The sequence below is a fragment of the Rana temporaria genome, chromosome 9 (assembly GCF_905171775.1).
Source record: "Rana temporaria chromosome 9, aRanTem1.1, whole genome shotgun sequence".
Taxonomy (NCBI): Eukaryota; Metazoa; Chordata; class Amphibia; order Anura; family Ranidae; genus Rana; species Rana temporaria.
The window spans coordinates 123,273,048-123,297,002 of record NC_053497.1 but is presented as its reverse complement, the minus strand read 5'-3'; the positions used below and the strand labels follow the sequence as shown (position 1 = coordinate 123,297,002).

The 23,955-nt window shown below is 42.5% G+C and overlaps 1 protein-coding gene across 12 annotated transcripts in view; it reads left to right on the top strand.

The window, feature by feature from the left end:
• Positions 1-23,955, top strand: part of RAPGEF1 (Rap guanine nucleotide exchange factor 1) — a 122,144-nt gene that overhangs the window by 83,673 nt on the left and 14,516 nt on the right. For 2 of the 12 annotated variants that reach the window (XM_040324398.1, XM_040324401.1), the window contains 4 exons: positions 1,041-1,199; positions 6,308-6,562; positions 9,324-9,416; positions 21,482-21,570. In XM_040324398.1, coding sequence (XP_040180332.1) covers positions 1,041-1,199; positions 6,308-6,562; positions 9,324-9,416; positions 21,482-21,570 — 596 coding nt within the window. Of the gene's footprint in view, positions 1-1,037; positions 1,200-6,307; positions 6,563-9,323; positions 9,417-21,481; positions 21,571-23,955 lie in introns of all 12 variants that reach the window. The other 10 variants (XM_040324397.1, XM_040324400.1, XM_040324399.1 and 7 more) reach the window with 6 other exon arrangements.

Below are 23,955 nucleotides of genomic sequence, written 5' to 3'. Positions count from 1 at the left end.
ACTAGTGTTCTAATCCATCTCCACTCAACAAAAGTTTTGCCTTTAGTTATTTAAAGACTGTAATAAATTGTTTACATGATTGAACAGTAAGCATCTAGAGGTGCCTGTAAGTACTTTTTATGAATGTTTCTAGGAGCTCCAAAGCTGCAGATTTCAGCTCAGACATTTGAGCCCTCGCCCACCCTTTTCACTACTTGCCTTTTAGTGTTACAGGCAATGACAGGGTGTGTGAGGTACGTATATAGACACTAACCACTGTTTGTCTGATTTGGAATTTGCACGTTTGGGCTCCCCGGGTTTTGAGACTGGTAGGGCTCACCCCTGCATCACAAGTGTCCTTGCAATTCCTTCCAGTGGTGAGAGAGCAGAGCATGTGTCTTACAAGGTCTGTTAATCCGGCACAGGGAGATTGAATTTGGGTGCCTATTGGACTCTACAGCAATTTTTTGACACACTTCACAATGACAGAAACATTGAGGTGGAAATATGTAAATGCCGATTTTAAATCTCCCGCGCGCACGCGCGGGAGTGACGTCATCGCCGCTCCAGCCAATCACAGCGCTGGAGCGGCGATACCCGGAAGACACGCCGGAGCAAGATGACATCCTGCTCGGCGTGGACCAGGTAAGTGGTACACACCTCGTTCCGAGGTAAGTATTTCATAATAGGCTAGTATGCGGTGCATACTAGCCTATTATGCCTTTTGCATTGCAGGTTTGGGGGGAAAAAAAAAAAGTTTATGCGGTTTACAACCGCTTTAAGTATCTATTTGTTTGAGTTTTATGCACCAACGTGGCGAACCGTCTTGCATATGCTGCATGCGTCTTGTAGCTCAGTCTAGCCTGAGGCAATTTTAGGAACCTTACAATGATTTGTACTGCCTGAAAATGCTGGTTCATATTGAGTTGTTTAATGACAAGTTCACTTTAAATCCTCTTCATTTGATTAGAACTCAGGCTTTATGTTGATGTGGTGCTGCCTGTATCTGCCTTCCCTTTTTTTCTCTTCCACCTGTCTATCTATATCACTTTTTCCAGCAGGCTCCCTTTGCTGCCTCTTCCTTCTCCTCTGTCCCGTACTGTGCACAGCCTGCCAAAGGGGTCTTCAACGTACCTGAAGACAGCAGCCACCCTCAGGGCATCAGTCTCTCAGTCTCTAACTGCTTTCTGAGCCGCCATGGCTCTTTCCCTGTGCCTTCGGTGAGTGTCTGCTCCATTGCCTGCTGCCTCTATGAAGTGTGAGAGGAGGACTGTTGCATGTGATTGGTTCTGGGGCTGTTTAGCTGTGTTTTTCCTAAGAATGCAAGACCAATACTTTGCTGTGTTTACTGCTTGACTTAATTATGTCTGTTCTTCACTTAAGCACATACGGTGTATACTGTTAACCCTAGCTAGTACCCACGGCCTGAATACAATGACGGCAGCCATTTTCATATGCTGATACCTTATTTCAGCTGGCCATAGTTGGATCTGACTTCAGCAGGGAGCAGCTGAATTTCTATACATCTATGGCTGTTCCTGTTTCAGAGGAATGGACCTAGTGATCAACTCTTCTTGAATGGGAATGTTATTTGCGTTCAATCACCACATGCAGCCAAATGGCTGCAGCATTAATCAGTGTATTCTGGCAGCGGAGGAGTCCCCGCTGTCAGAATATAATAGAATGGTGGGGAGGATTCCTTCATCCACCTCAAATGTGTGGATGGGGGATTTTTTTATTATCACCCGTGGCAAGCAATTCATTTTGTTGGTGATTTCACTGAAGCAGAGCACACAAGACGTTGCTTCATCTGAAATGTGTTGGCCTCCAGTGATGCCCCTAATTCCCAATGCTTTTCTAGTCCAGTCTCACAAAATGTCTGCACATTTTGTATACTAGGCCATACACTTTTCTGAATCATTCCTCTTCTCTTGTATCCTAATGCTTGTTCTTGCTGTTGAAGTATCTCTTCAGCCCAGTGTGAGGTAATAAAATTTAGCAATTTGTTTTCTGCCGGGTGCGTGGCAGTGTTCTACAGATAGCTGTATACAGCCTTGCTGTCCCTGCAGGCGATGAGGCAGATATGAGCATTTCTCACAAGAAGCAACTGATCCTTCAAAAGCAACTGTAAAGGCCAGCCCCTCCCAAAATCAAAGTTGAATCCCATGCTGACCACTTTATTTTTTTTAATATATGGGAGGGACTCTGCTTTTGAGATCTCCCCTTAAAGCGGAGTTCGGCCCAAAAGTCAAAGTTCCGCTTTAATCACTCCTCACCCGCCTGACATGCCAGATCATTTTGGGGGAGGAGAGATGGTACCTAGTTTTGATAGGTACCTGCTCACACTTCCGCTCGGGCAGCATATGGGACTCAAGCGGAAGTTCTCCTTTCCCCCTCCCAGCAATCTTTTTGGGACAAGTCACGGGTCCCAGAAGATTACACGGCCATTGAGGAGGCGCAGCTCTGTACCGTGGGACAGACAAGTGTGTGTGTGTGTGTTAAAGCGGAGTTCCACCCAAAATTGGAACTTCCGCTTAACCCACTCCTCGCTCCCTTACATGCCACATTTGGCATGTAATTTTTTTGGGGGGTTAGTGGGGGTTTCAGGAGGAGTGGGACTTCCTGTCCCACTTCCTCCTTCCGCCGAGGGGCATCGTAGGCGAATAGCTTAATCGCCTACAGGGAGGGGCTGCAGTAGGCGATCGCCTTGGGACACATGACAGGTCCCATGCGATCGCCTGTCCAATGAGAGAGCGCAGCACCCCTCGCGCATGCGCAGTGGGTGCCCGGCCGTGAAGCCGAAAGCTGTCACGGCCGGGTGCCCACACTTAGGATGAAGACGCCGGCCGGGGAGGGGGGGAGAGGAGCGGAGCCCCGGTCGGCGCGTCGCTGGAACGTGGATCAGGTGAGTGTGTGTTTATTAAAAGCCAGCAGCCACACTTTTTGTAGCTGCTGACATTTAATAAACACAAAAAATGCCTGGAACACCCCTTTAAGTCAGCAGCTATACTTTTTTTTATAGCTGCTGACTTTACACAAACATGGCTGGAACTCCGCTTTAAGAAATCTGGTTCAACCAAACTTCCACAGTCATTACAAAGCCTGATGATGGTGTGACACCTGTGTTATGGTCGTGAAGGACAAGTTTAAGGTACAAACTGCAGTAGGTACAGTATGTCATACCAATGGGATCGCAGAGGTAATCAATTTTAGGCAACGTTGGCTCTTAAAACATGTACAGATTACATGTGAACAGTGACAGATAGCCACAGCTCCTGTCAATCTGTAATTGCTTTATGCAGACATCCCTGCTGCCACCATTCACCACCACCTGTGATCCAAGACATCTCTACCTGCAAGTGTGAATGATGCCTAAGACCTTCAAACACACTGGTTGTCAAGTCGAGGAGCAAAAAGCCCCTTTTAAAATGACATCCTATACTACTTGACTGTAAAACAGTTGTAAACACCTAGGATCCTATCTGCAGGAATCCGAGGACTGTCCTATTCGCACATATGAATGACGCCTAAAGGTGCCAACTTGCCAAGGGTTGAAAACTACCAGCGCCAGATTCCCTGAACCGACAATAAATGTATTGTGACCACTTTTTAAACAACTGCAGCCCGGGGATCTCAATGCAGTTGGTCTTGTGGCCAAAGGTCTAAGCATTGATCGCAATTACTGCTGGGGGGAGGGGGGGGTGGCGCGACAGAGGTCATGTGACTGGAACACTGGGTTCTGGCACAAAGTTGGTCTATCCCCTCCCTCAACTTATAGAAAATGTATTGGTTTAACAAGTATGGTAAGGGAAGTTAACTTAAAAATGTGTTTTTTGATATATAACATACATAATTGCCAAACCGCGTTGAGGTAAATGAATTTTCTAGCTCAGTCTATGGCCAGCAATGATTTTTTTCTTGTTGAACTAAAAAAATAAGAACATGGCTCTGGGGTTGCTTTGCACACTGTTGGCGTCCAAAGTGTCCTTCTACTCATGTGATTGGCTTTTTTATTTTGTCTAGTTTTTTTTTTTCCAACACTGGGACTGATCATATGACTATAGTAAGACCCTCTGCTCAGCACTCAGGATGTAGGAAGTGAATGAAATCCAGGTAGGGGTTTGTCCAGGCTACAACAGGTAGTAATCTGCAATGATATTTGCTACAGTCATTGCAAAACACGGTACAGACCTAGAGAGGGTTGGTTTTTATTTTAAGTTTGGGAAAAGTGGTGTGACACTTTAAAGATATCATCATTGCCTTTTTTCTTGACAGTTAGTTATATTTAAGTTATAACTCCCAGGCGTGATACTAGAGAAAAAAGTCAGAGAACCTCATGAGATTCTAACTCCTAAGATGTTCTCAAGCTGTCATGTTGTCTTTGATTGTATTGCTGGAGGGAGCTTGTGAACTGCTTGTTTTGGTGTACCCAGACACTCACCTGTTGGTAACTAGACTCCCAGTAAAAATAACCCAGCTCAGTCAGCTTTTACACACTCCTCCAGCAATGAGCACTCTGCTATAGCCAGAGTAGGGATGCACAGCATATGGAAAGCAGATTAATACAAGGAAGGGAGGAGGAATACAGCCGAGTTCAAGCTTCCCCACTGTGAGAGCGCATAGCTGAGATTCCACAGGCAGACTGTGGCATGCAAGAATCTGAGGAAGGAAGGAAGGAGGCAAGGAAAGGAGGGGACGTGTGAAAGGAGGGGACGTGTGAAAGGAAGGAAGCTGGGGGTGAAATATAAAGAGCATAATAAAGATTGTTATATGCCAGTGTGCACATTAAAGAGTATAATATGCCAGTGGGCACATACAGTATACAGAGTATAATATGCCAGTGGGCACATACAGTATTTAGCAGGGATATGCAATTAGCGGACCTCCAGCTGTTACAAAACTACAAGTCCCATCATGCCTCTGCCTCTGGGTGTCATGCTTGTGGCTGTCAGTCTTGCTATGCCTCATGGGAATTGTAGTTCTGCAACAGCTGGAGGTCCGCTAATTGCATATCCCTGCTATATAGAGTATAATATGCCAGTGGACACATACAGTATACAGAGTTAAAATATGCCAGTGGGCACATAACATATGAATAATATATATAAAGATTGTTATATGCCTGTTGGTACAAAACTATATTTCTCACATGCTAGTTGTCTTGTTACACTGGCAGATCGCTTGCACATGTCTGAGCTGTGTTGCCAAGAACAACCATTTAAATTCTTCTTTGGTATGATTTTGGATTGCCAAGGTTAGCTCAAACAAATGTCACTTTTTTGTTATATTCTTAGAAAATGTGAAATCTGACTTGTGCGGGATCTAAGGCCATCATGCTCACTTCTCTACATAGGCAGTCATTGATTTGAAAGTATAGAAGTCAAGCGAATTACTGGGTGTTTGTTCCGTGTCAGGGACTCCATAGCACAGCTAGACTGAGAATGACAATACTTTATCTGAGGGCTTAGTGTTTAGAGTACAACAGTAATGCAGTGACATGCAGTCACCCATATTGGCCACAGTAATTTGCAGTCACCCACATTGGCCAATCAGAAATCTCCTTTCGATTTAGAGCAATCGGCTCTTAATTGTAGACCATAGTCCTTAAGAGGGCTTCAGGCATGTAGGCTAGCTTAAGACTAGCATACATTTGTACCCATGACTGGTGGGCTGGTGAAACCTCTCTGCCTTTATCTTTCCAGTCCTGTCAAGAGTAAAGATGGTTCTTCAGTGCATAGTCCATTCAGGTCAAGAGCCTGAAGAAGATGGCAACCAGGGCTGCCCTCTGTCAGCATTCTGAGTCTACCATGGGGTCCTCCTATAGTAAGCAGTCTTGACTTGAACCTCCATTGTGGTCAAAATGCAAGTGGCAGATGCTGAAATGCAGTATGTATTCCAGTTTGTGTAATCTTATTTACTCAAGAGACTTATAACAGTCTCATTGCAGTAGTATAAAAAAGGTGAATGAGATGGGTGACAACCAAGTAAAACACATGTGCAATTTTCAAACTTTGTCACATAATGCCCATTGCAAAAGCCTGCTGCTTGGCATCCAGAGCACAGTGGTTCTATATGATTTAGTAGAATGACAATGTTTTAATGCTGTTACATTTATGCTGTAATTTATAGATACATGCTTATAGTGAATGGATTGTGGAATTTGTTCATGTGTGTCTCTATTAGGGTTAGATGAACCTACTCTAGGTGACATTTTTAGAATCAATAAATTTCCTTTTGTACCGGCTACTAAACTGCTTTTGCACTAATCTGCTTTTCTTTTTACCTTTTCCCTTTCTCCCTTGTCTTCCTGTCCATCTTCTCTCCCCAGTACAAATCTGTATTTCGCTCCTACTCCCAGGACTTTGCTCCTCATGGCCAGGCTCCTGCCCTCCCCTTGCTGAGCCCTGCCATCTTCTACTCCTCCCGATACCCCCTCCCAGATTCTGTACCCCCTCCTCCTGTTGTGCCTCCAGCTTCCCTCTGTCCTCCTTTAGCCTCCTCTCAGGGCGGCAGTGCCTGCGGGACCCCTCCTGCCTGCCTTTCTTTTGAGCCGCCTTTCGCCGGCTCTCTCCAGACATCAGCGGTGAGAACGGGAGGGGGCTCGGCTGAACGGGTTTAATGGGGGCATTTGTGAATGGCAAACCAGCTTCTTGTCTGTCTTCCATTCTCATCAAGCCTACGCTGTGCTGCTCCAGCTTTCATTGCCTCCCTGTGCTGTCTGTTGGTGTGCTCATTGTACTCATACAGTAATCATTTTTGATGTAACAATATGTCCATTGGCATCACCAACTCCTTTCCTGAGTCTAGGCCAATGTCGTTATCTGGTTATATGACATGACTTCTCAACTAGAGACTAGTCTGACTCATGATAGATTGTGAAAGAATGCTGGTGATCTTCCAAAAACTTTGTTTCAACTATTCAATGTTATCCAGAGTGTTTATTTATTTTTATCTAGTTGTGAATTTGTACTTTTTGAATATGGTACCATGGGTATTAGTTTCCTGATTCAGGTAATGAAGCCTTCAGTATTGGAAATCATATGTGTGGACTAAACCTAGAACCCAACTTTATACAAAAAGTTAATGTACAATGTGCACTAGGGTAAGATTGCTAAAGCCAACCACACATCTGTACAATGTTCTCTCTAGCAAAATTAACAACTATGTAGTGCAAAGGCTTGCCTTATTTGGATACATATTGAAGTAATTGGAAGGCCCTCACGTTAGTTTTGGTAAATCTTAAACATTATATATATACATATACATACATAGTGCCTTGCGAAAGTATTCGGCCCCCTTGAACTTTGCGACCTTTTGCCACATTTCAGGCTTCCAACATAAAGATATAAAACTGGAATTTTTTTTGAAGAATCAACAACAAGTGGGACACAATCATGAAGTGGAACAAAATTTATTGGATATTTCAAACTTTTTTAACAAATAAAAAACTGAAAAATTGGGCGTACAAAATTATTCAGCCCCCTTAAGTTAATACTTTGTAGCGCCACCTTTTGCTGTGATTACAGCTGTAAGTCGCTTGGGGTATGTCTCTATCAGTTTTGTACATCGAGAGACTGACGTTTTTTCCCATTCCTCCTTGCAAAACAGCTCGAACTCAGTGAGGTTGGATGGAGAGTGTTTGTGAACAGCAGTTTTCAGTTCTTTCCACAGATTTTCGATTGGATTCAGGTCTGGACTTTGACTTGGCCATTCTAACACCTGGATATGTTTATTTGTGAAGCATTCCATTGTAGATTTTGCTTTATGTTTTGGATCATTGTCTTGTTGGAAGACAAATCTCCGTCCCAGTCTCGGGTCTTTTGCAGACTCCATCAGGTTTTCTTCCAGAATGGTCCTGTATTTGGCTCCATCCATCTTCCCATCAATTTTAACCATCTTCCCTGTCCCTGCTGAAGAAAAGCAGGCCCAAACCATGATGCTGCCACCACCATGTTTGACAGTGGGGATGGTGTGCTCAGGGTGATGAGCTGTGTTGCTTTTACGCCAAACATAACGTTTTTCATTGTTGCTAAAAAGTTTGATTTTGGTTTCATCTGACCAGAGAACCTTCTTCCACATGTTTGGTGCGTCTCCCAGGTGACTTGTGGCAAACTTTAAACCACACTTTTTATGGAAATCTTTAAGAAATGGCTTTCTTCTTGCCACTCTTCCATAAAGGCCAGATTTGTGCAGTATACAACTGATTGTTGTCCTGTGGACAGAGTCTCCCACCTCAGCTGTAGATCTCTGCAGTTCATCCAGAGTGATCATGGGCCTCTTGGCTGCATCTCTGATCAGTCTTCTTGTATGAGCTGAAAGTTTAGAGGGACGGCCAGGTCTTCGTAGATTTGCAGTGGTCTGATACTCCTTCCATTTCAATATTATCGCTTGCATAGTGCTCCTTGGGATGTTTAAAGCTTGGGAAATCTTTTTGTATCCAAATCCGTCTTTAAACTTCTCCACAACAGTATCTCGGACCTGCCCGGTGTGTTCCTTGTTCTTCATGATGCTCTCTGCGCTTTAAACAGACCTCTGAGACTATCACAGTGCAGGTGCATTTATACGGAGACTTGATTACACACAGGTGGATTCTATTTATCATCATTAGGTCAACATTGGATCATTCAGAGATCCTCACTGAACTTCTGGAGAGAGTTTGCTGCACTGAAAGTAAAGGGGCTGAATAATTTTGCACGCCCAATTTTTCAGTTTTTTATTTGCTAAAAAAGTTTGAAATATCCAATAAATTTCGTTCCACTTCATGAATGTGTCCCACTTGTTGTTGCTTCTTCAAAACAAATTCCAGTTTTATATCTTTATGTTGGAAGCCTGAAATGTGGCAAAAGGTCGCAAAGTTCAAGGGGGCCGAATACTTTCGCAAGGCACTGTGTATATATGTATATGTATATGTGTGTGTATGTGTGTGTGTATGTATGTGTGTGTGTGTATATGTATATGTGTATATATATATATATATATATATATATATATATATATATATATATATATATATATGTGTATATATATATATATATGTATGCACTTGCTGTATAGCTGAACACAATCCCTTGTACCACATTGTCAGCCATGATAGGCTTGAAAGGGATGCAACAGGTAATTTGCTACAAGTCAGACTCTCTCTCTTGGCACAAACATCCTTAGTGCTTCTCAACATTTACATAACCATGTAAATATTTGTCAATATGCTCAACAGTGTTATGTCATAAATTGTGATTTGGGTTTAGAGAACCACTTTTTCTTCTGAAAGAATTAATTATTGATCTGAACCAGCATAACAGATCCACTGCCAACCATTCCCTCCAACCTATCTATTCCCACCATAGAATGAAAATGCCAATGAGGAGGCGGGCGATGAGGAATACGTCAACCTGTATTCCTCAGGGCAAGGCAACGGAGCTCCATTGCCCAGTGATGGTGTAAGTAAAGACGCAGCCGGGGTGAAAGGGGCACCAATGGGGGTTAAAGATAAACCCAGCCCTCTGCATGCCCAGCATAATGCAACGCATGCCCCCTCCTCTGTCCTCCCTGCTGCGCCCGGACCACTGCACCGCATGACTGTGTAAGAGAAGTACCATCCTTCCTTCTCCGACCCCTCCTTTACCTAACACTAACTTTTAAGTCCAGGATTAAGATACCCATGCACTTCCTGAAATTAACATTTTGTGCATGACTTTACCCATGACCTGTTTTCCATTTAAGAATTACACCATAATTTCATTTGCACCATGTTATTAACTAAAGAGCGCATTCTTATGTGTGATTACTGTATGTCTAAAGGTTGCTGCTTTACTCAAATGTTATGTGAAAGAGCAAAGGCTGAAGATTTCTCTGCTTGGTCTTCAGCATAAAGAACCCCATAGCTACGGCTCACTGGTTTTTAAAAAATAAAAAAATGTCATCCATTCAGCACTGAGATCGATGATAAAATACATATAGGGAGGGGAATTTATTAAAAATAGAGCAGAAATATTCTGGTGCGGCTGTGCATGGCAAACCAATCCAGCTTGTATCTTGCATTTTCAAAGCCTAACTCAACAAGTAGAAGCTGATTGGTTGCCATGAGCAACCGCACCAGGTGCTGTCTGCTCCAGTTTTGACAAATTCACCCCATAGTATCCTAAATCCCCAAAAATAAATGGTTGGTGGGGTTGATTTTTTATATATATGTATATATATATATATATATATATATATATATATATATATATATATATATATATATATATATAACCGAAAACTTTTTATTAAAGGTTTGTCCAAAAAGTGGATACACCTCATGGCAGTATAGATTTGGTGGGGTTAATTTACTTAAAGCGGGAGTTCACCCATAAAACAATTTTTCCCCTTAGATGGATGCTATATGGATGCTCATTTTGTCTAGGGGAATCGGCTAGTTGTTTTAAAATATGAGCTGTACTTACCGTTTTCGAGATGCATCTTCTCCGTCGCTTCCGGGTATGGGTCTTTCGGGAGCGGGCGTTCCTTCTTGATTGACAGTCTTTCGAGAGGCTTCCGACGGTCGCATCCATCGCGTCACTAGTAGCCGAAAGAAGCCGAACGTCGGTGCGCCTCTATACTGCGCACCGACGTTCGGCTCCTTTTGGAAAATCGTGACGCGATGGATGCGACCATCGGAAGCCTCTCGAAAGACTGTCAATCAAGAAGGAACTCCCGCTCCCGAAGACCCATAACCGGAAGCGACGGAGAAGATGCATCTCGAAAACGGTAAGTACAGCTCATATTTTAAAACTAGCCGATTCCCCTAGACAAAACGAGCATCCATCTAAGGGGAAAAAGTGTTATGTACGGGTGAACCCCCGCTTTAAGGAGTAAAACTTGTTCATTTTGTAAAGGGAATTTTCACTTGCCTTAGTAAATGAGGTGAAGCTAAGTGAAAATTCCCTTTGACCAGTATGCTAAACCATGTTAAATTAAATATTTTTGATTATTTTTTGATTATTTTTTTTAAACATTCCTACGATTTTATATTCAGACTGAAGTCAGCACAGCTTCAGCTCTTTCCTAAGCAAAGTAAAAATTCACTTTGCAAAGTGATCATGGCTGTACTCATTTAGGCCCCTTTCACACCTGCAGACGATTTGGGACTGCAAAGTAGCATGACAAGTCGTTACCCGTGATTTCCAATGACAACCATTCATATTAGTACGACTTCAAAAGTAGTCCCTGCACTGCTTTGGTACGATTTTGATGCCACCTACACAGGCATTCCTTGAAATCGAGAGCGCAAATCACACGACATTGAAGTCGCACAAGTGTGAAAGGGGCCGAAGTAAACCAAACCCATTGTGTCTAAATAATTCTGCTGGCTTTCGGATAACTGAACTGAACCTTTGAGCATAATGTTTTGGTTAAAGATGTCCACTGTTTATATGCAAAGCATTGGATAAATTGTAAATGCGAAAAAAAAACACTAATATATCTGAGAATATCGTCACCTCTGCCCATGCTGCAGCCTTATCAACATTTCTGGGAGTTTTGTTCTCCCATGTGCCGTGCTGTGCTCAGTGCGTTCTCCTGCAGACTCTCATGTCAATACAAGAGACCATAGTGACACAGGAGATTGACAGCCCTGGAAGTAACAATTACAGTGAAGAATTTCTCTATAATAGAGCGACGTGGGCAGCAGGAGAGATCAGCATTTTACAGGCAAATTTATTTAAGCACCAGTTGCTTCCAGTAAAAAGTTTTAAAGACCCTTTGAGATGAAAGTGTAAGACCCCTTTAACACGGGAGTGGTTTGCAGGCGCTATTGCGCTAAAAATAGCACCTGCAAACCGCCCCTAAACAGCCGGTGCTGTATCTCCAGTGTGAAAGCCCCTAGCAGAACGGTAAGCAAAAGTCCTGCTAGACGCATCTTTGGAGCGGTGAAATCAATGGCACACCGAGGCTATACTGCCGGCAATGAACCTCTGCAATTGGCGGTATAGCGGCGCTAAAAATAGCGGCGCTAAAAATAGCGGCGCTTTACCGCCGACGCACCTCCCGCCCCAGTGTGAAATGCCCTTACCCAGTGGTTGCTCTAATAGGCTTTTGGGCATCTGTTTGTTGGTAATTTTTCCTTGATTTCATAGAACCAGCAACGCTTTAAAAACCCAAAACCTGCCAATATATAGGCATCCTCTAAACTGCTTTCCATTAGAATGAACCGACCCTACCTATCTTTGCTGCTTTTATGTATTAACTTTACACCATTGCTGTCAAAAGACTCAGTCCCAGTTCACACTGGTGCGATGCAGGAACCAGCGCGATTCCTGTGCGGGTTATCACAGCTCACTGGCTGGCAGTTCACAATGCTCTCTGCAAACCGCTGCGGGTGTCAATATAAGGTTAATGACACCCCCAAATCGGATCGCAGTGCGAAATGTGAAAATCAGACAGGAATTGGATTGCATAGGTGTGAACAAACCAAAAAAAGGGTCCTGCAACATTTTGGTGCAAATGCAATGTGATTCAGCCATACAGAATGTATGGCTGAATTTGCATCGCAAAGACATCGCGTGTTATGTGCACAGAAATGCGGTGCAAGTCGCATGGGATGTCTGGCATCGCACTAGTGTGAACCCAGCCTTAACCATTTGTGACCATTTTTAAAGGCTTTGGGACATCCATCCAGCTGCCAATATTGCTTGGGGGTCAAAAGGATTGATTGAACGAACTCCAAGTTGAGTACACATTTCAAAAAGGCTAATAAACAATAACATCTTCATGTCACCAAAGTGATATTCAAGCAGGTAACTAGCTGTTGATCACGTCATGGAGCACATGTAGTGGTGGTGCAAAAAAAAAAGTTTTTCTCTGTGTGGCCGTCACTTCTATTCATCATACATTGAATAATTTTAGGTATTCCCTAATAAGCTGCCTGACCTTGTCAACATTAACATTGCACCAACCTATGAATACTTTAGAAGATAATTGCTTCAAAAGCTTTAAAGTTGTCCTTTGTCAGCGAGTAATGCCCTATGCAGACAATATAGTGAAAGACCAACCTTGAGACATTTGAGATGTTACATAGAAGTTCAAGATTATAAAGTGCTAATGTATCACTGCTACCCATAGCCTCTAAATTCTTAAAGCAGCCCAGCAAGAGCTCAAGAAAAGGAAGTCTCAAAATAGATATTTGTGCAAATGGAAGCAGAGGGTAGTTCCTCAAATAAGTAATATGGAAGCCAGTTTTTTTTTTTACACAAATGTAATGTTTTACGTTTCCGAGGCAATAGTACTTATTGTCATTGGATTCTTTTTTAGAGTAACCATATTCTTTTAAAGATGAACTAGAACAGTGTTTTTTTTTTGTGTATATTGTAAGGAGCTCTTCTTTTTTATTTTCCCATTAAGGATTTTGCTCTCACTTTCTGTTCCAATGTCATCCTGATTGTTAGGGTGTCACTGAGACAGGAAGTGTTGGAAAATCTCCCCAAAAGAAAAGACATTTTTAAAAGCTTAATATCCACTGTGCGCAAACAAAGAAAAAAACATGTTTGGGCTGCAGTTTGGAGAAATGGATTCATTCAGTAAGAATAGATACAGAGGGACCAGATATTAAAGCCAAGGAGGACAATGCTTGATCTGTTGCCCGCTGTGTGCGCAGGTCACGTGACACCTTTACACAACCTGCTGAAATCATTTTTATTGAAAATGCAGCTGATCGATCACTTCAATGGTGCAATCGGTCAGTTGGAAACTGCGAAAATCAAGTACCTAAACTATACAAAATTCTTCCTTTTTTTTTTTTTTTAGACATGAACACATACTGCTAGTAAAGTGTTTTTTTCTTCTTTTTTTTTTAAAGTGTGTTTATTTGAGCCCATCCCTCATAGAGAAGGATCTAAAGAATTTGCTTGTTAGATTGACAGACCTGAGTCGGTTGTATGCAGCTTGGAATAAGAAGCTGCTTGTCAGGCGTTAAACACACTGCATAATGATTGGCAATGGACTTTGCATAAGGAATACTAATGACATGTAGTTCCAGCTGCAGACAGTTATCCATAGAGAAGTCCTTTAATTGGAAGTGGATGGCTCAGAGGCTGACCCAAATACACGATGAAGGCCTTGATAGTTATTTACTCTTCCACCAGATGGTTACTAGCACACTCCGTGTTTGTCCTCAACAGCTAGTCAGCATTACAAAGAATGAACATCCAGACATTTATATTTTAACAGATTAGGCCACACATGTGATTATGTATACAAGATCTGGACATACATCATCTGTATTAATACTTCTTACTGGCACATAAGAGATAATATAAACAGATTCGTACAGTTGGATTTTTCATTCTACTTGTTTGGAATCAAAGTAGATATTGAAAAGGCAAAGAGCCACTTGCAATTAACCCCAAAGCAGAATATTGACAGATTAGGTGACAAACTTAGAAGTACCTTCAGATGCAACAGCAGGTCCAACATATGAACATTCAGAGCCCAACATGAATGATTCTTAATGCTGCTTAATCACGTGAATCATATGCAGGTTTCAAACATGCTTGAGAATCTACAGCAACAGCTGACTTTACAAACAAGTGTTCATTGTCAATTGCTTGTTTCTACACAGATTATTATAATTGGTGCTTGGGTTCATTGTCACAGCAAAAGACATCGTCTGCCAAAATAATAATAATCTGTGTATAAACACCTTCATGTGTATCTTTCATAAACCTGGTCGGTATGAGCATATGATGGAAAAATGTAGATGCTAATGTTACCTTTAGTGAAATCTGCATGTCAGCTATAGGCCGCTGAATTTCTAGGCAAACCATGACTTTTCCTGTAAGAGTTGGATATGGTCCTGCCCTTAGTCTCCTGAGCGTTAGAATTGCTTGTATTTGGACTGCAAATACAGCGTGCTTTAAACATCCATTCAGGATTTATTGCAGGTGCATTTGACCTCCTTAGGACCCACATTATTTATTCTGCTTCAAGCTGCTTTTATTCTCATAGACTGTATGGAGAGAGAAGCAGTTCTTGTGTAAACAGAAGCCTATCAACACTCGGGGTGCGCATCTTCACTGGTCTCACGATTCGATTACGATTATCTGGTCAACGATTCGATTCCGTGATGCATCACGATTACTGATGCGCTTGTGCCGCCTAGGCGACCCTTCCTCCCTGCAATCGTCTGGGACACAACACAGGTCCCAGAAGATTGGCTGGCCAGCGGCAGAGCGCAGTGCGCACCTGGCCGTAAAGCCGTAAGTTGTCACGGCCGGGTGCCCACAGTAGATTTTACGGAGAGGAGGGGGAAAGGAACGGGGTTCTGTGCGGCCGCATCGCTGGACCGTCGACAGGTGAGTGTCTGTTTATTAAAAGTCATCAGCTACACTTTTTGTAGCTAATGACTTTTAATAAACTAAAAATAGGGTGGAACTCTACTTTAAAAAGTGCACTAATCCGGTGCACTACAGGATACAGGAATTCACACACACACACACTGCTGCTGGGAGTTTAGGAGGGATTTGAATCCACAACTGACAAACGGCCCTGTGAAGTTCCCTGTACAGTTCCCTGTACTACTGTGTCTGTGCTGACATTTCTCTGGGCTTTGCACCTTCCAGCACACTAGGAGTTAACACCGTGGAGCCAGAGAAATGCCAGCACAGAGCACATGTAGGGGTCTAGGAGCTGGTGTTAGTACAGTACAAACTTAAAATGAGGTATAGAGTTGCATATATTTTAAAAAGCACATACAGCAGTGGCCACTTCATGGATTATAACGCGGCATTTATTACAAAAAAGTTATTTTGACACACGCTCAGAGCACTCTCCCGGGAGGGGCGGACATCAATTTTTCGGGTCACATGCATCAATGCCGCATCGGGGACACCTGAAACACAATGCAGCGATTAAATTCAGCACCCCTAATCAACACTGGTCCTTCGTGTGACAGACAGCCTCACTGAGCCCGTAGATCAAGAGATACAGGCAGCTGAAGTTATGTCCCTTCTGTCTCCTCTGATTTTATTGAAGTTAAAGTGATTGTAAAGCCTTAACATTTGCATTAAGGTAAAAGATGTTTTAGTGTCCGTATCCCCCCTCACCCACCACCCCCCCCCCCCCCTTTACTTACCTGAGCCCTCTTATGAGCTCTTCTCTCCCCTCACTTCTGGGTCTCGCTGGGTTTTCTAGAGAATTAGGAGCCATTGGCTCTCAGTGCTGTCAATCAAATCCAGTGACAAGGGAGCAGGGGGTGGGCCTAATCCCGCTGTCTGTGTCAATAGACGAAGCAACGGGGCTCTAGACAGAAGGGAGGGGCCCTAAAAGAGGAGGTTCGCGGACACTCTGTGCAATTCCGTTGCACTGATCAGGTAAATATAGACATGTTTGTTATTTTATTTTTATTTTTTAATTACCTTTACAATCACTTTAACCTCTACATATGCATGCATTCCTCTTGCACAGAGTGTCCATTTTACTTTTGCTCTTTGTAAGCGACTTCCAGCTTTATATGATGATATAAAGGTTATACAGTATATCAGGATAAATATGTAATAACTGCCACAGACTTGTTTTTGAACAACAAAAAAAACTTTGGATCACCACCGTTATCATATTATCACACAGACTGCAATGGTCACAACCACCAGATCTAATGCTACAAATCCCCTGAAGAAGGGGATGTCCCGATCCCCTGAAACGCATTGGAAATGTTTTGTCACACACTAACTGATCATTTTTCTTCAACCAGATGGAGCTTCCCAGACGTTATTCATGCACAGCTCTCCTCAGCCACCTCTATAATCTCTACTTAGTGTGTCACTGACCAGGAACAAGTATGGACATATAAATGGTCTCCCACCTGATATGCATATACTTGGTGATCAGCAAATAGTAGAGGTGATAAAAAAAAAAAAGTTAACAATGACAGGCCCATATATGTATTTTATCAGGTTTTCTAAACCACAAATAATACTATTGTATCACGGGCACTCCCAGCAAGCATCTTGGACTATTGTAGTTCTCTGAAAAGTCACATCAGTATCAGTGCTGGGTTTATGATGCCCTGAAGTTTTTATACTGTCAGGAGTAAACACTGAAATAGATATTTTATGGCCAAGACTGCCTGCCAACCACCATGCAGGACAAATACAAACATTTGGAGGGGCCCTGTGATGAGGTCAGTGATGGTTAAATGAACCCTGTGATGAGAAACAGAGGCTGCCATCAGGAACCTCCATTTATAATGCTATTCGGTTGGCTGTCATGCTGAATCTTTCTTTAAACCCGTGAGTCATTGTTTCAGAACAATAATCAGACACAGAGTTCTGACTTCTTTATCTGCAGCCTTGTTCCAGGTCTATGACTGAAACCAGAATGTCGGCATGGTAAGCAGGTGTCATTAGCAATGGCCACTTCCAATATCTTTTCATGACATTGTTGCCTTGTTTGAAAGACCAATGCATCACTTACTTTACTATTCATGTTTTCAAAATCTAAATTTTACTGGATACGTTATTTTAAATTAAAACTGCACTCCCCTGTTTAATGGGCCCCCAAGAGGTCCATGCCATAATGTGCTAGTATACACCACATATTAGCACGTTATGGCAGACTTACCTGTGGTGCTGATGCTTCAGCTAGTCCCAAGTGCTTTATCTTCACCAGGTCTTCCTTCTGGGTTACCTCTAACTTCTTGAATGGCCGTGCTGCGATGTCATCATTCCCGCGCATGGTAGTCACTACTTCATCACGGCAGAGCAGTGCTATAGTTGTACTCTGAGCTGCGCATGCTTTGCTCAGTGTACATTACCACAGACAGGTTGGGGGAAGCGTTTATGGCAGAAGAGACCTGCCTGTTGAAATTTTTTAAAATCTTAAGGCTGGATCACAGAAGTGCAGTTTGTTCTGCACTTCTGTGACCCGTTTTCGGGCTAAAGTCATAGAGCTAGTCCAGACTGGGGAAAGTTTGTGACCATATGGTCGAGATCCACCCAGATGCCTGGACTGGCATGTGGCTCATCCTCTCAGCGAATTTGCTGAGAGCCTGAGCCAGTCGTTCCTGCCCCATCCATCACCCAGCACTCCAGTAGGGTTTGCAGAACAAAGAGCCTCTGACTCTGCTCACGGAACCGAGTGATCAGTAGTCTTTTATCGCTCAGTTCTCGGTCTTGGCGCCAATGGCGGGACAGATGTAGCATCCACCTAGGTAGGTAAGTATGATTGATTAAAAAAACAAAACCCAAACTTCTCTGAATTCCGCTTTAACAAACCATATTAAAGCCCAATGTATTAAGTTTTTTGAATAAATTTACTTTTAGCCGAGGCAAAAATAATGAGGAAATATGAAATGAAAATTGCGTATGACTATTTCATATTTACTGCTTAAAGTGGTTTTAAGGTCTAACGGGTTTTTTTGTATGCATTCCCTGCATTAAGGTAGTAAATCTCCCCACCAACTGTCCAACCTAACACCCCTCCCCCACTTCCTTGAGTTCTGTCAGCAATCAGTGCTGTCCTGGTTGCAGCTCTTCTCTCTTGACTTCCTGGTCTCACAGGAGACACAGACAGCCATAGGCTCCTGCCAGTCAAATCCTGAGAGGAGGGAGTGGGGGGCATGACCCAGCCAGGCTGTGTGTATCTATGGATGTACACAGTCCAGCTCAGGAGAGCACCTACATTGTTGCCCCCATATCACACAGTTTGCTACGGGGGCACTTGCAGGAAGGAGCAGATGGCACCAGGGGGGGGGGGGGGGACTCCAGAAGTGGAGGCAAGGGAGACTGTGCTATACCATTGCATAGAGCAGGTATATGTGACTTTTTTTTATTATTATTAAAAAAATAGGCTTTAAAGTCAGCTTGTGGTAGGCTGTAGACAAAAGCACAGCCTTTCTTATTGCACATCTAGCCAAAGGTTTTTTTTATTAGCAGCTTTGGAGACCAGAGGGAAAAAAACATTCTTTGCGTCTTTTTGGGGGAAAAACCATTTTGCTTCCTGTCCAGGCGACAATGCTGTCACTGTGGAAGGTAGTGAGGGGGGAAAAGTATTTTTATTTCTATGGTGTCCCTGCCAAGAAGAGGTACCCTCACTTTCTATCCTGGTGACAACTTCACTGGGGACAAAGTGAGGAGAAAGCTAAACAAGCCACAGGCAGCAAAAATGTCCTGATGCAGGCTCTAACCATTCTCTACTCTATGGCTTTAATAGCTAGTAAGCTAAAATACAATTTAAGAATATGAAAGAAATCAGGGGAAGGATACATTATCAGAATTAGTCGGGTATACACAGGATGCCAGCAAGCGTGCAGGTAAGCACTTTTATTTAAAAAAAAAATGGTTTAGGGTGTTTTACAAAAATATGGATTTGTTATATAACGATTGTATGCAAATTTATAAAAATAAATAAAATAGTTGATAAACTAACAAAGTAAATTTGGCCAAACGCCATTATACCACCTTTATAAGTATCCAAAGGAATACTCATATAATTCATCGTCTTTGTAATGCACTTCTTGTTAAGTAATAGTGAGTTATACAGTCACAAAGCCTGGGGTGGGTACTTCATATCATCTGCTATATGAGTTGAGGTTGTTCCCTTTCCACTCGGATTTGGATGTCCTGCATCACCTCATCTCCTAACAGCGGCTTGTCAATATAACTGTGCTTGCTTGCTTGTCTGCATTGTCACCATGTTTTCACCACATCCTTTATCACTGTGCTGCCAAACAGTTGCTACAGTCTGTGCTTCCTTTGTGGCTGTGTCTTGTTATATTCTGACATTAGTGGATGCCAGGCATATGTAATAGTGATCTAATGTTGGAGGAATAAATGTGATTTTATTTTTCTCTTATGTGGAATTGCCTAAAATAATAGAATATTGGATTGCAGAGCTTGTAATGGGAACCCTGAATGCTTTGGGTTGCAGTGAGTGGTATCCCTCTAATAGACTGCAGAGGAGGTAATATAATATATATTTGTTTTCTGAACACCTCATTTGGAAGATCACTGCAAAAAGATTTCCGATTGGTCACACGTACCTTTTACTTTGCACCGTGTGAACAGCTATTTTGCTATGTGGATGCAGTTTCATATCACTGACAGCCTGTGTACTGAGGGTGTTTCTAGTGAAAACGTTCTGTATTGAATGGCACCGATGAGCCCAGGGTTAAGCCATAGGGAGGACAAGTCCCATCACAGATGGTAGTCACTGAAGCAGGTTTGAAAAATTTCCTCTTATCTCTTGTGTCAATGACAGCTGTAAATGTTTGGTTTTCACATCACTTTCTGTCCTATGCCAGTGGTCACTGGGACTAACAATAATGTAAAGTCTATGGCAGTAGCAGACAACCACCTGATCTTTTTTGGGTTGTGGAAAGGTTGTGTCTGCATATTTGTCTTTCTACCAAGATAAACTGGCATTGGTTCTGTGTGTCAGAGCCTTTGTGCCCTCCCTACGACACACATTCGAAGATGTGCACTTAGTGTTCATGTCTTTGTTAGAAATAGGGTCCACCATGAGGCTGGTTATATACCTGCATGACTGACCGTCGTCCTATATCCACGACCACCCATAAGGTTATATGTACACAAATAATCAATCTTTTAAACAACACTTCCTGCTTTATTCATTGTTATTTCTGCCTTTATCATTGCACAAAACCTGAAAGGACAGATCAAACATTGAATGATAAAAAGCCCTGGCTGTACTGTAAAAGGCAGAAGCCAGCTGGATGAAGTCTGTAAACTTTGGAAATAAAGGACACACTGCTAACCTTTTTTTTGTGTTCAGACAGGCAATTAATAAAAAAAAATTCCACCCAGTGCTGCAGTTTCCGTTCTGCTTTTAGAAATAAAAAAATAATTTAAGGATTATGAAGAGTTGAGTTAAATCAACAATCCAGAATTTTCCATTGCATCAGAAAGTTATTGCTTACTAAAAACCCCTTATACAGCACAAACGATGCACATGATGGCCAGTAGAGATGAGCTTGGAGGGCCTGGGGCATACAACTTGTAGACGTTTGGGTTAGAGATTAGTTTGGAGGAAGCCCAGGCACATCTCCAAAGTTCATTGCTGCCTATTAGTATGTTACTGGTTACCATTCTGCTTAAGGCCTCAGTGATGTCACCTTGCACCTCTGTATTAAAATGGCTGCCTCATTGGGCATAAGGAACAGGTACATGTTACCCTGGAAAGCTTCTTGGTTTGTGTCCTGTTAATTTTGCATTGCATAGGGGAAAAGTAGCTTTCAATTTGTGGTGTTGTAGTTGCTGTTTTTGTTTTTTTAGTTGAGGGTGGCAAGGAAGTGTCAGATTGTACATCCTATATAATACTAATGTCATTCTGTATGGGTGTAGAAGAATGTGGTGTGGTAAGGGGGCATATGTGTGTGTTTATAAATGTGATCACAGCAGTGAATGGTCAGTGTGTCCTGTAGAGAAGATGAAGTGCCCCATGTTCTAGCTTACATTACCATAACATACTGTGTATGACTGACAGTGAAACTGATGGCTTTGGTCTCCTGCAGGAATCTCCTTTAATTGATGACGAACATCAGAGCGCTTCCTCGTCTCAGCCCTGTGCCCCTGGCAGCGAGAACCACGAAACCATGGACAGGTACTGTACTAATTCTGTCCTCCCTCTTCCTTGTTTCTGGTCCCGTGACCCACATAATGCAATAAATTCATGTTCTTCCTTCCTGTTCATTTTATACCTGACACATTTGCTCCACATTCTTTATTCTCATTTATTTCCAAAGCTTAACTCCAGACAGACAACCAAACATACAATTAAAATGCATATGCATTAAACTGTTGTAGCTACCAAATGAATTATGTGCTGAGCCAGTCTTGTAATCTGTTTGTCTCTGCTAGACAGCACTGACTGTTGTTGGACCTTAAACGAGGGCCATGCTGCAGGTTAGCAATACACCACCTTTGTCCCAAATTCATTTGGACAATAAGGAAGAAACCGCACACTCCTGAGTACATTTATGTGCCATATTCTCCTGTAATCAGGTTTACTGACTTTTTAGTTATATCCCATAAAAAGCATTTCCTGGAATTCATAAAGACTGGCACAGGCAGATTTTTGCAAAAGTGTCCGTCTTTTGTGCATTCTAAAAGTAGTGAAGAATGCGCCAAATTCATATAACTGTCTAGAACTTGTACTTGAATTTGGTTCATGCTGCACGACTTTTAGAATGCACCCGAGACACTTTCACAAAATTTGTCTGAGACTGCTTTTTTTTCTTAATAGGCCAAAAGAGAGTTGGTCTTAATGCCACTTTTACATATGTCAAGTTCAATGTGACTTACTATAAAAGTGGAACATTCAATGCGACACACTAAAAGTGGCACATTTCAGAACTACCTGAATTTGGTACATATGACGTTGTCAGAACCAAAATTGTCACAAATGTTTTATTAATTTGGTGAAATACATTAACCAGAGGGATACGTGCCAGAAAAGTGATGCATCAGATCAGCCTTATTAAATCCTCCCCATTGTTTCTGTATTTTTCACCGGAGAGCAAAAATAGCTTTATGCATGATGGTTACAATATTCTATATTGTTGGCTTCATGTATGGTAATATTGATTCATTACATTAGTCCTTTGTGTTGCAACACTCGGGGTAAAAAAGAATGACCTGCATGGCTCTACCTCCCTCTAGTAAGGAATTAATCCCTTTTGAACTTATAATAACCTATAATAACACTTACCTGTGGGTACGGTGAATATCTCCTAAATTTGCACTGTTTAGGAGATATTCACACAACATGCAGCTGGTGACGTCACCGGGGCATGCACTCTGAAGGGATGGCATCCATGCCGTACTTTCAGGAATCTGTGCCGGGGCCATGACTCGTGGGAGTGACGTCATCGCTGCTCAGTCATTCATCCCGCCGGAGCCTGCGAACCCGGAAAGGAAGACCGGGGTAAAGATGACAGCGTGCTGCGGGAGAGCTTCATTCTAAGGTAAGTATTTCATAACGTGCTAGTATGCGATACAAACTAACACCATATGTCATTTTCTTGCAGGGTTTTTTTCTTCTTTTTTTAAATGCCCAAGTTTACTACCGCATTAACATAAAAGAGCCAGCAGGGCCTCTAATTATAATGTTTTAAGACCCTGTCATTTATAGACACAGCTTGCATTTCCTGTGTCATACCTCCCCCTCATGTGCTCTTATCTTCCAGTACTTTGCTGTGTGCTCACTGCTTTGTGATCTTTCAGTTCATCCTTGTTCTATCTGTCTAGCCTGTCCTCTGTGCTTCTCTCTCTATCTCCTCCTCCTCCTCCTCGCTCACCTTCTCTCTTTCATCATCCAGGCAAATAATGGTATGCTAAGCGATTACATTTCCATGTCAAGTAGATTGTGTTATTTGTGGCTTCCAGTCATTCCACTTGCCACCGAGTTGGTTCCTTATTAAGAAGCATTTACCACCTCTGCTCATTGCCATGCATAGAAAGACTCCAGTTAATTACAGTTATTTCACACTCAGTGTTACTTTTAATGATAGGTTCATTAATGACCCCTTGTACAGCTGTCGTGAGGCTGTCAGCGGTGCCTGCTCTGTAATAGAAGTGGGCTGGGCTCTCTGCTATAGAGGGAGATGTAATACAAAATGTACTGTCTCAGCATACGCCTCTTACCCAATTTATACTGCATATGGGTAGCAGTGCAGGCTGTTGTATTGGAAAGCCGAGCAAATAAGAATGAAAGCTTTGACCATAATAGTCAGTTAGATTTTATATTCTGTAACCTGCACTGGGAAAATAAAAGTTGGTCAATTTGGTTGTTACACTTCAACATTGCATCTGGCATTCAGGTACCGGAGTTTGTAGGTGATTGGGCCTTGCTGTGGCCACATAAGGGTCAATTATATTATTATACCATTCTTCCGGTGGTTAAGCTTGCTTTGGGGGCACTAAAGCAAGCACGCTTCTGAAACGTGGCTCCGTGTGTGAATGGCTCGGCCACGCCCCCCTTTGTCTC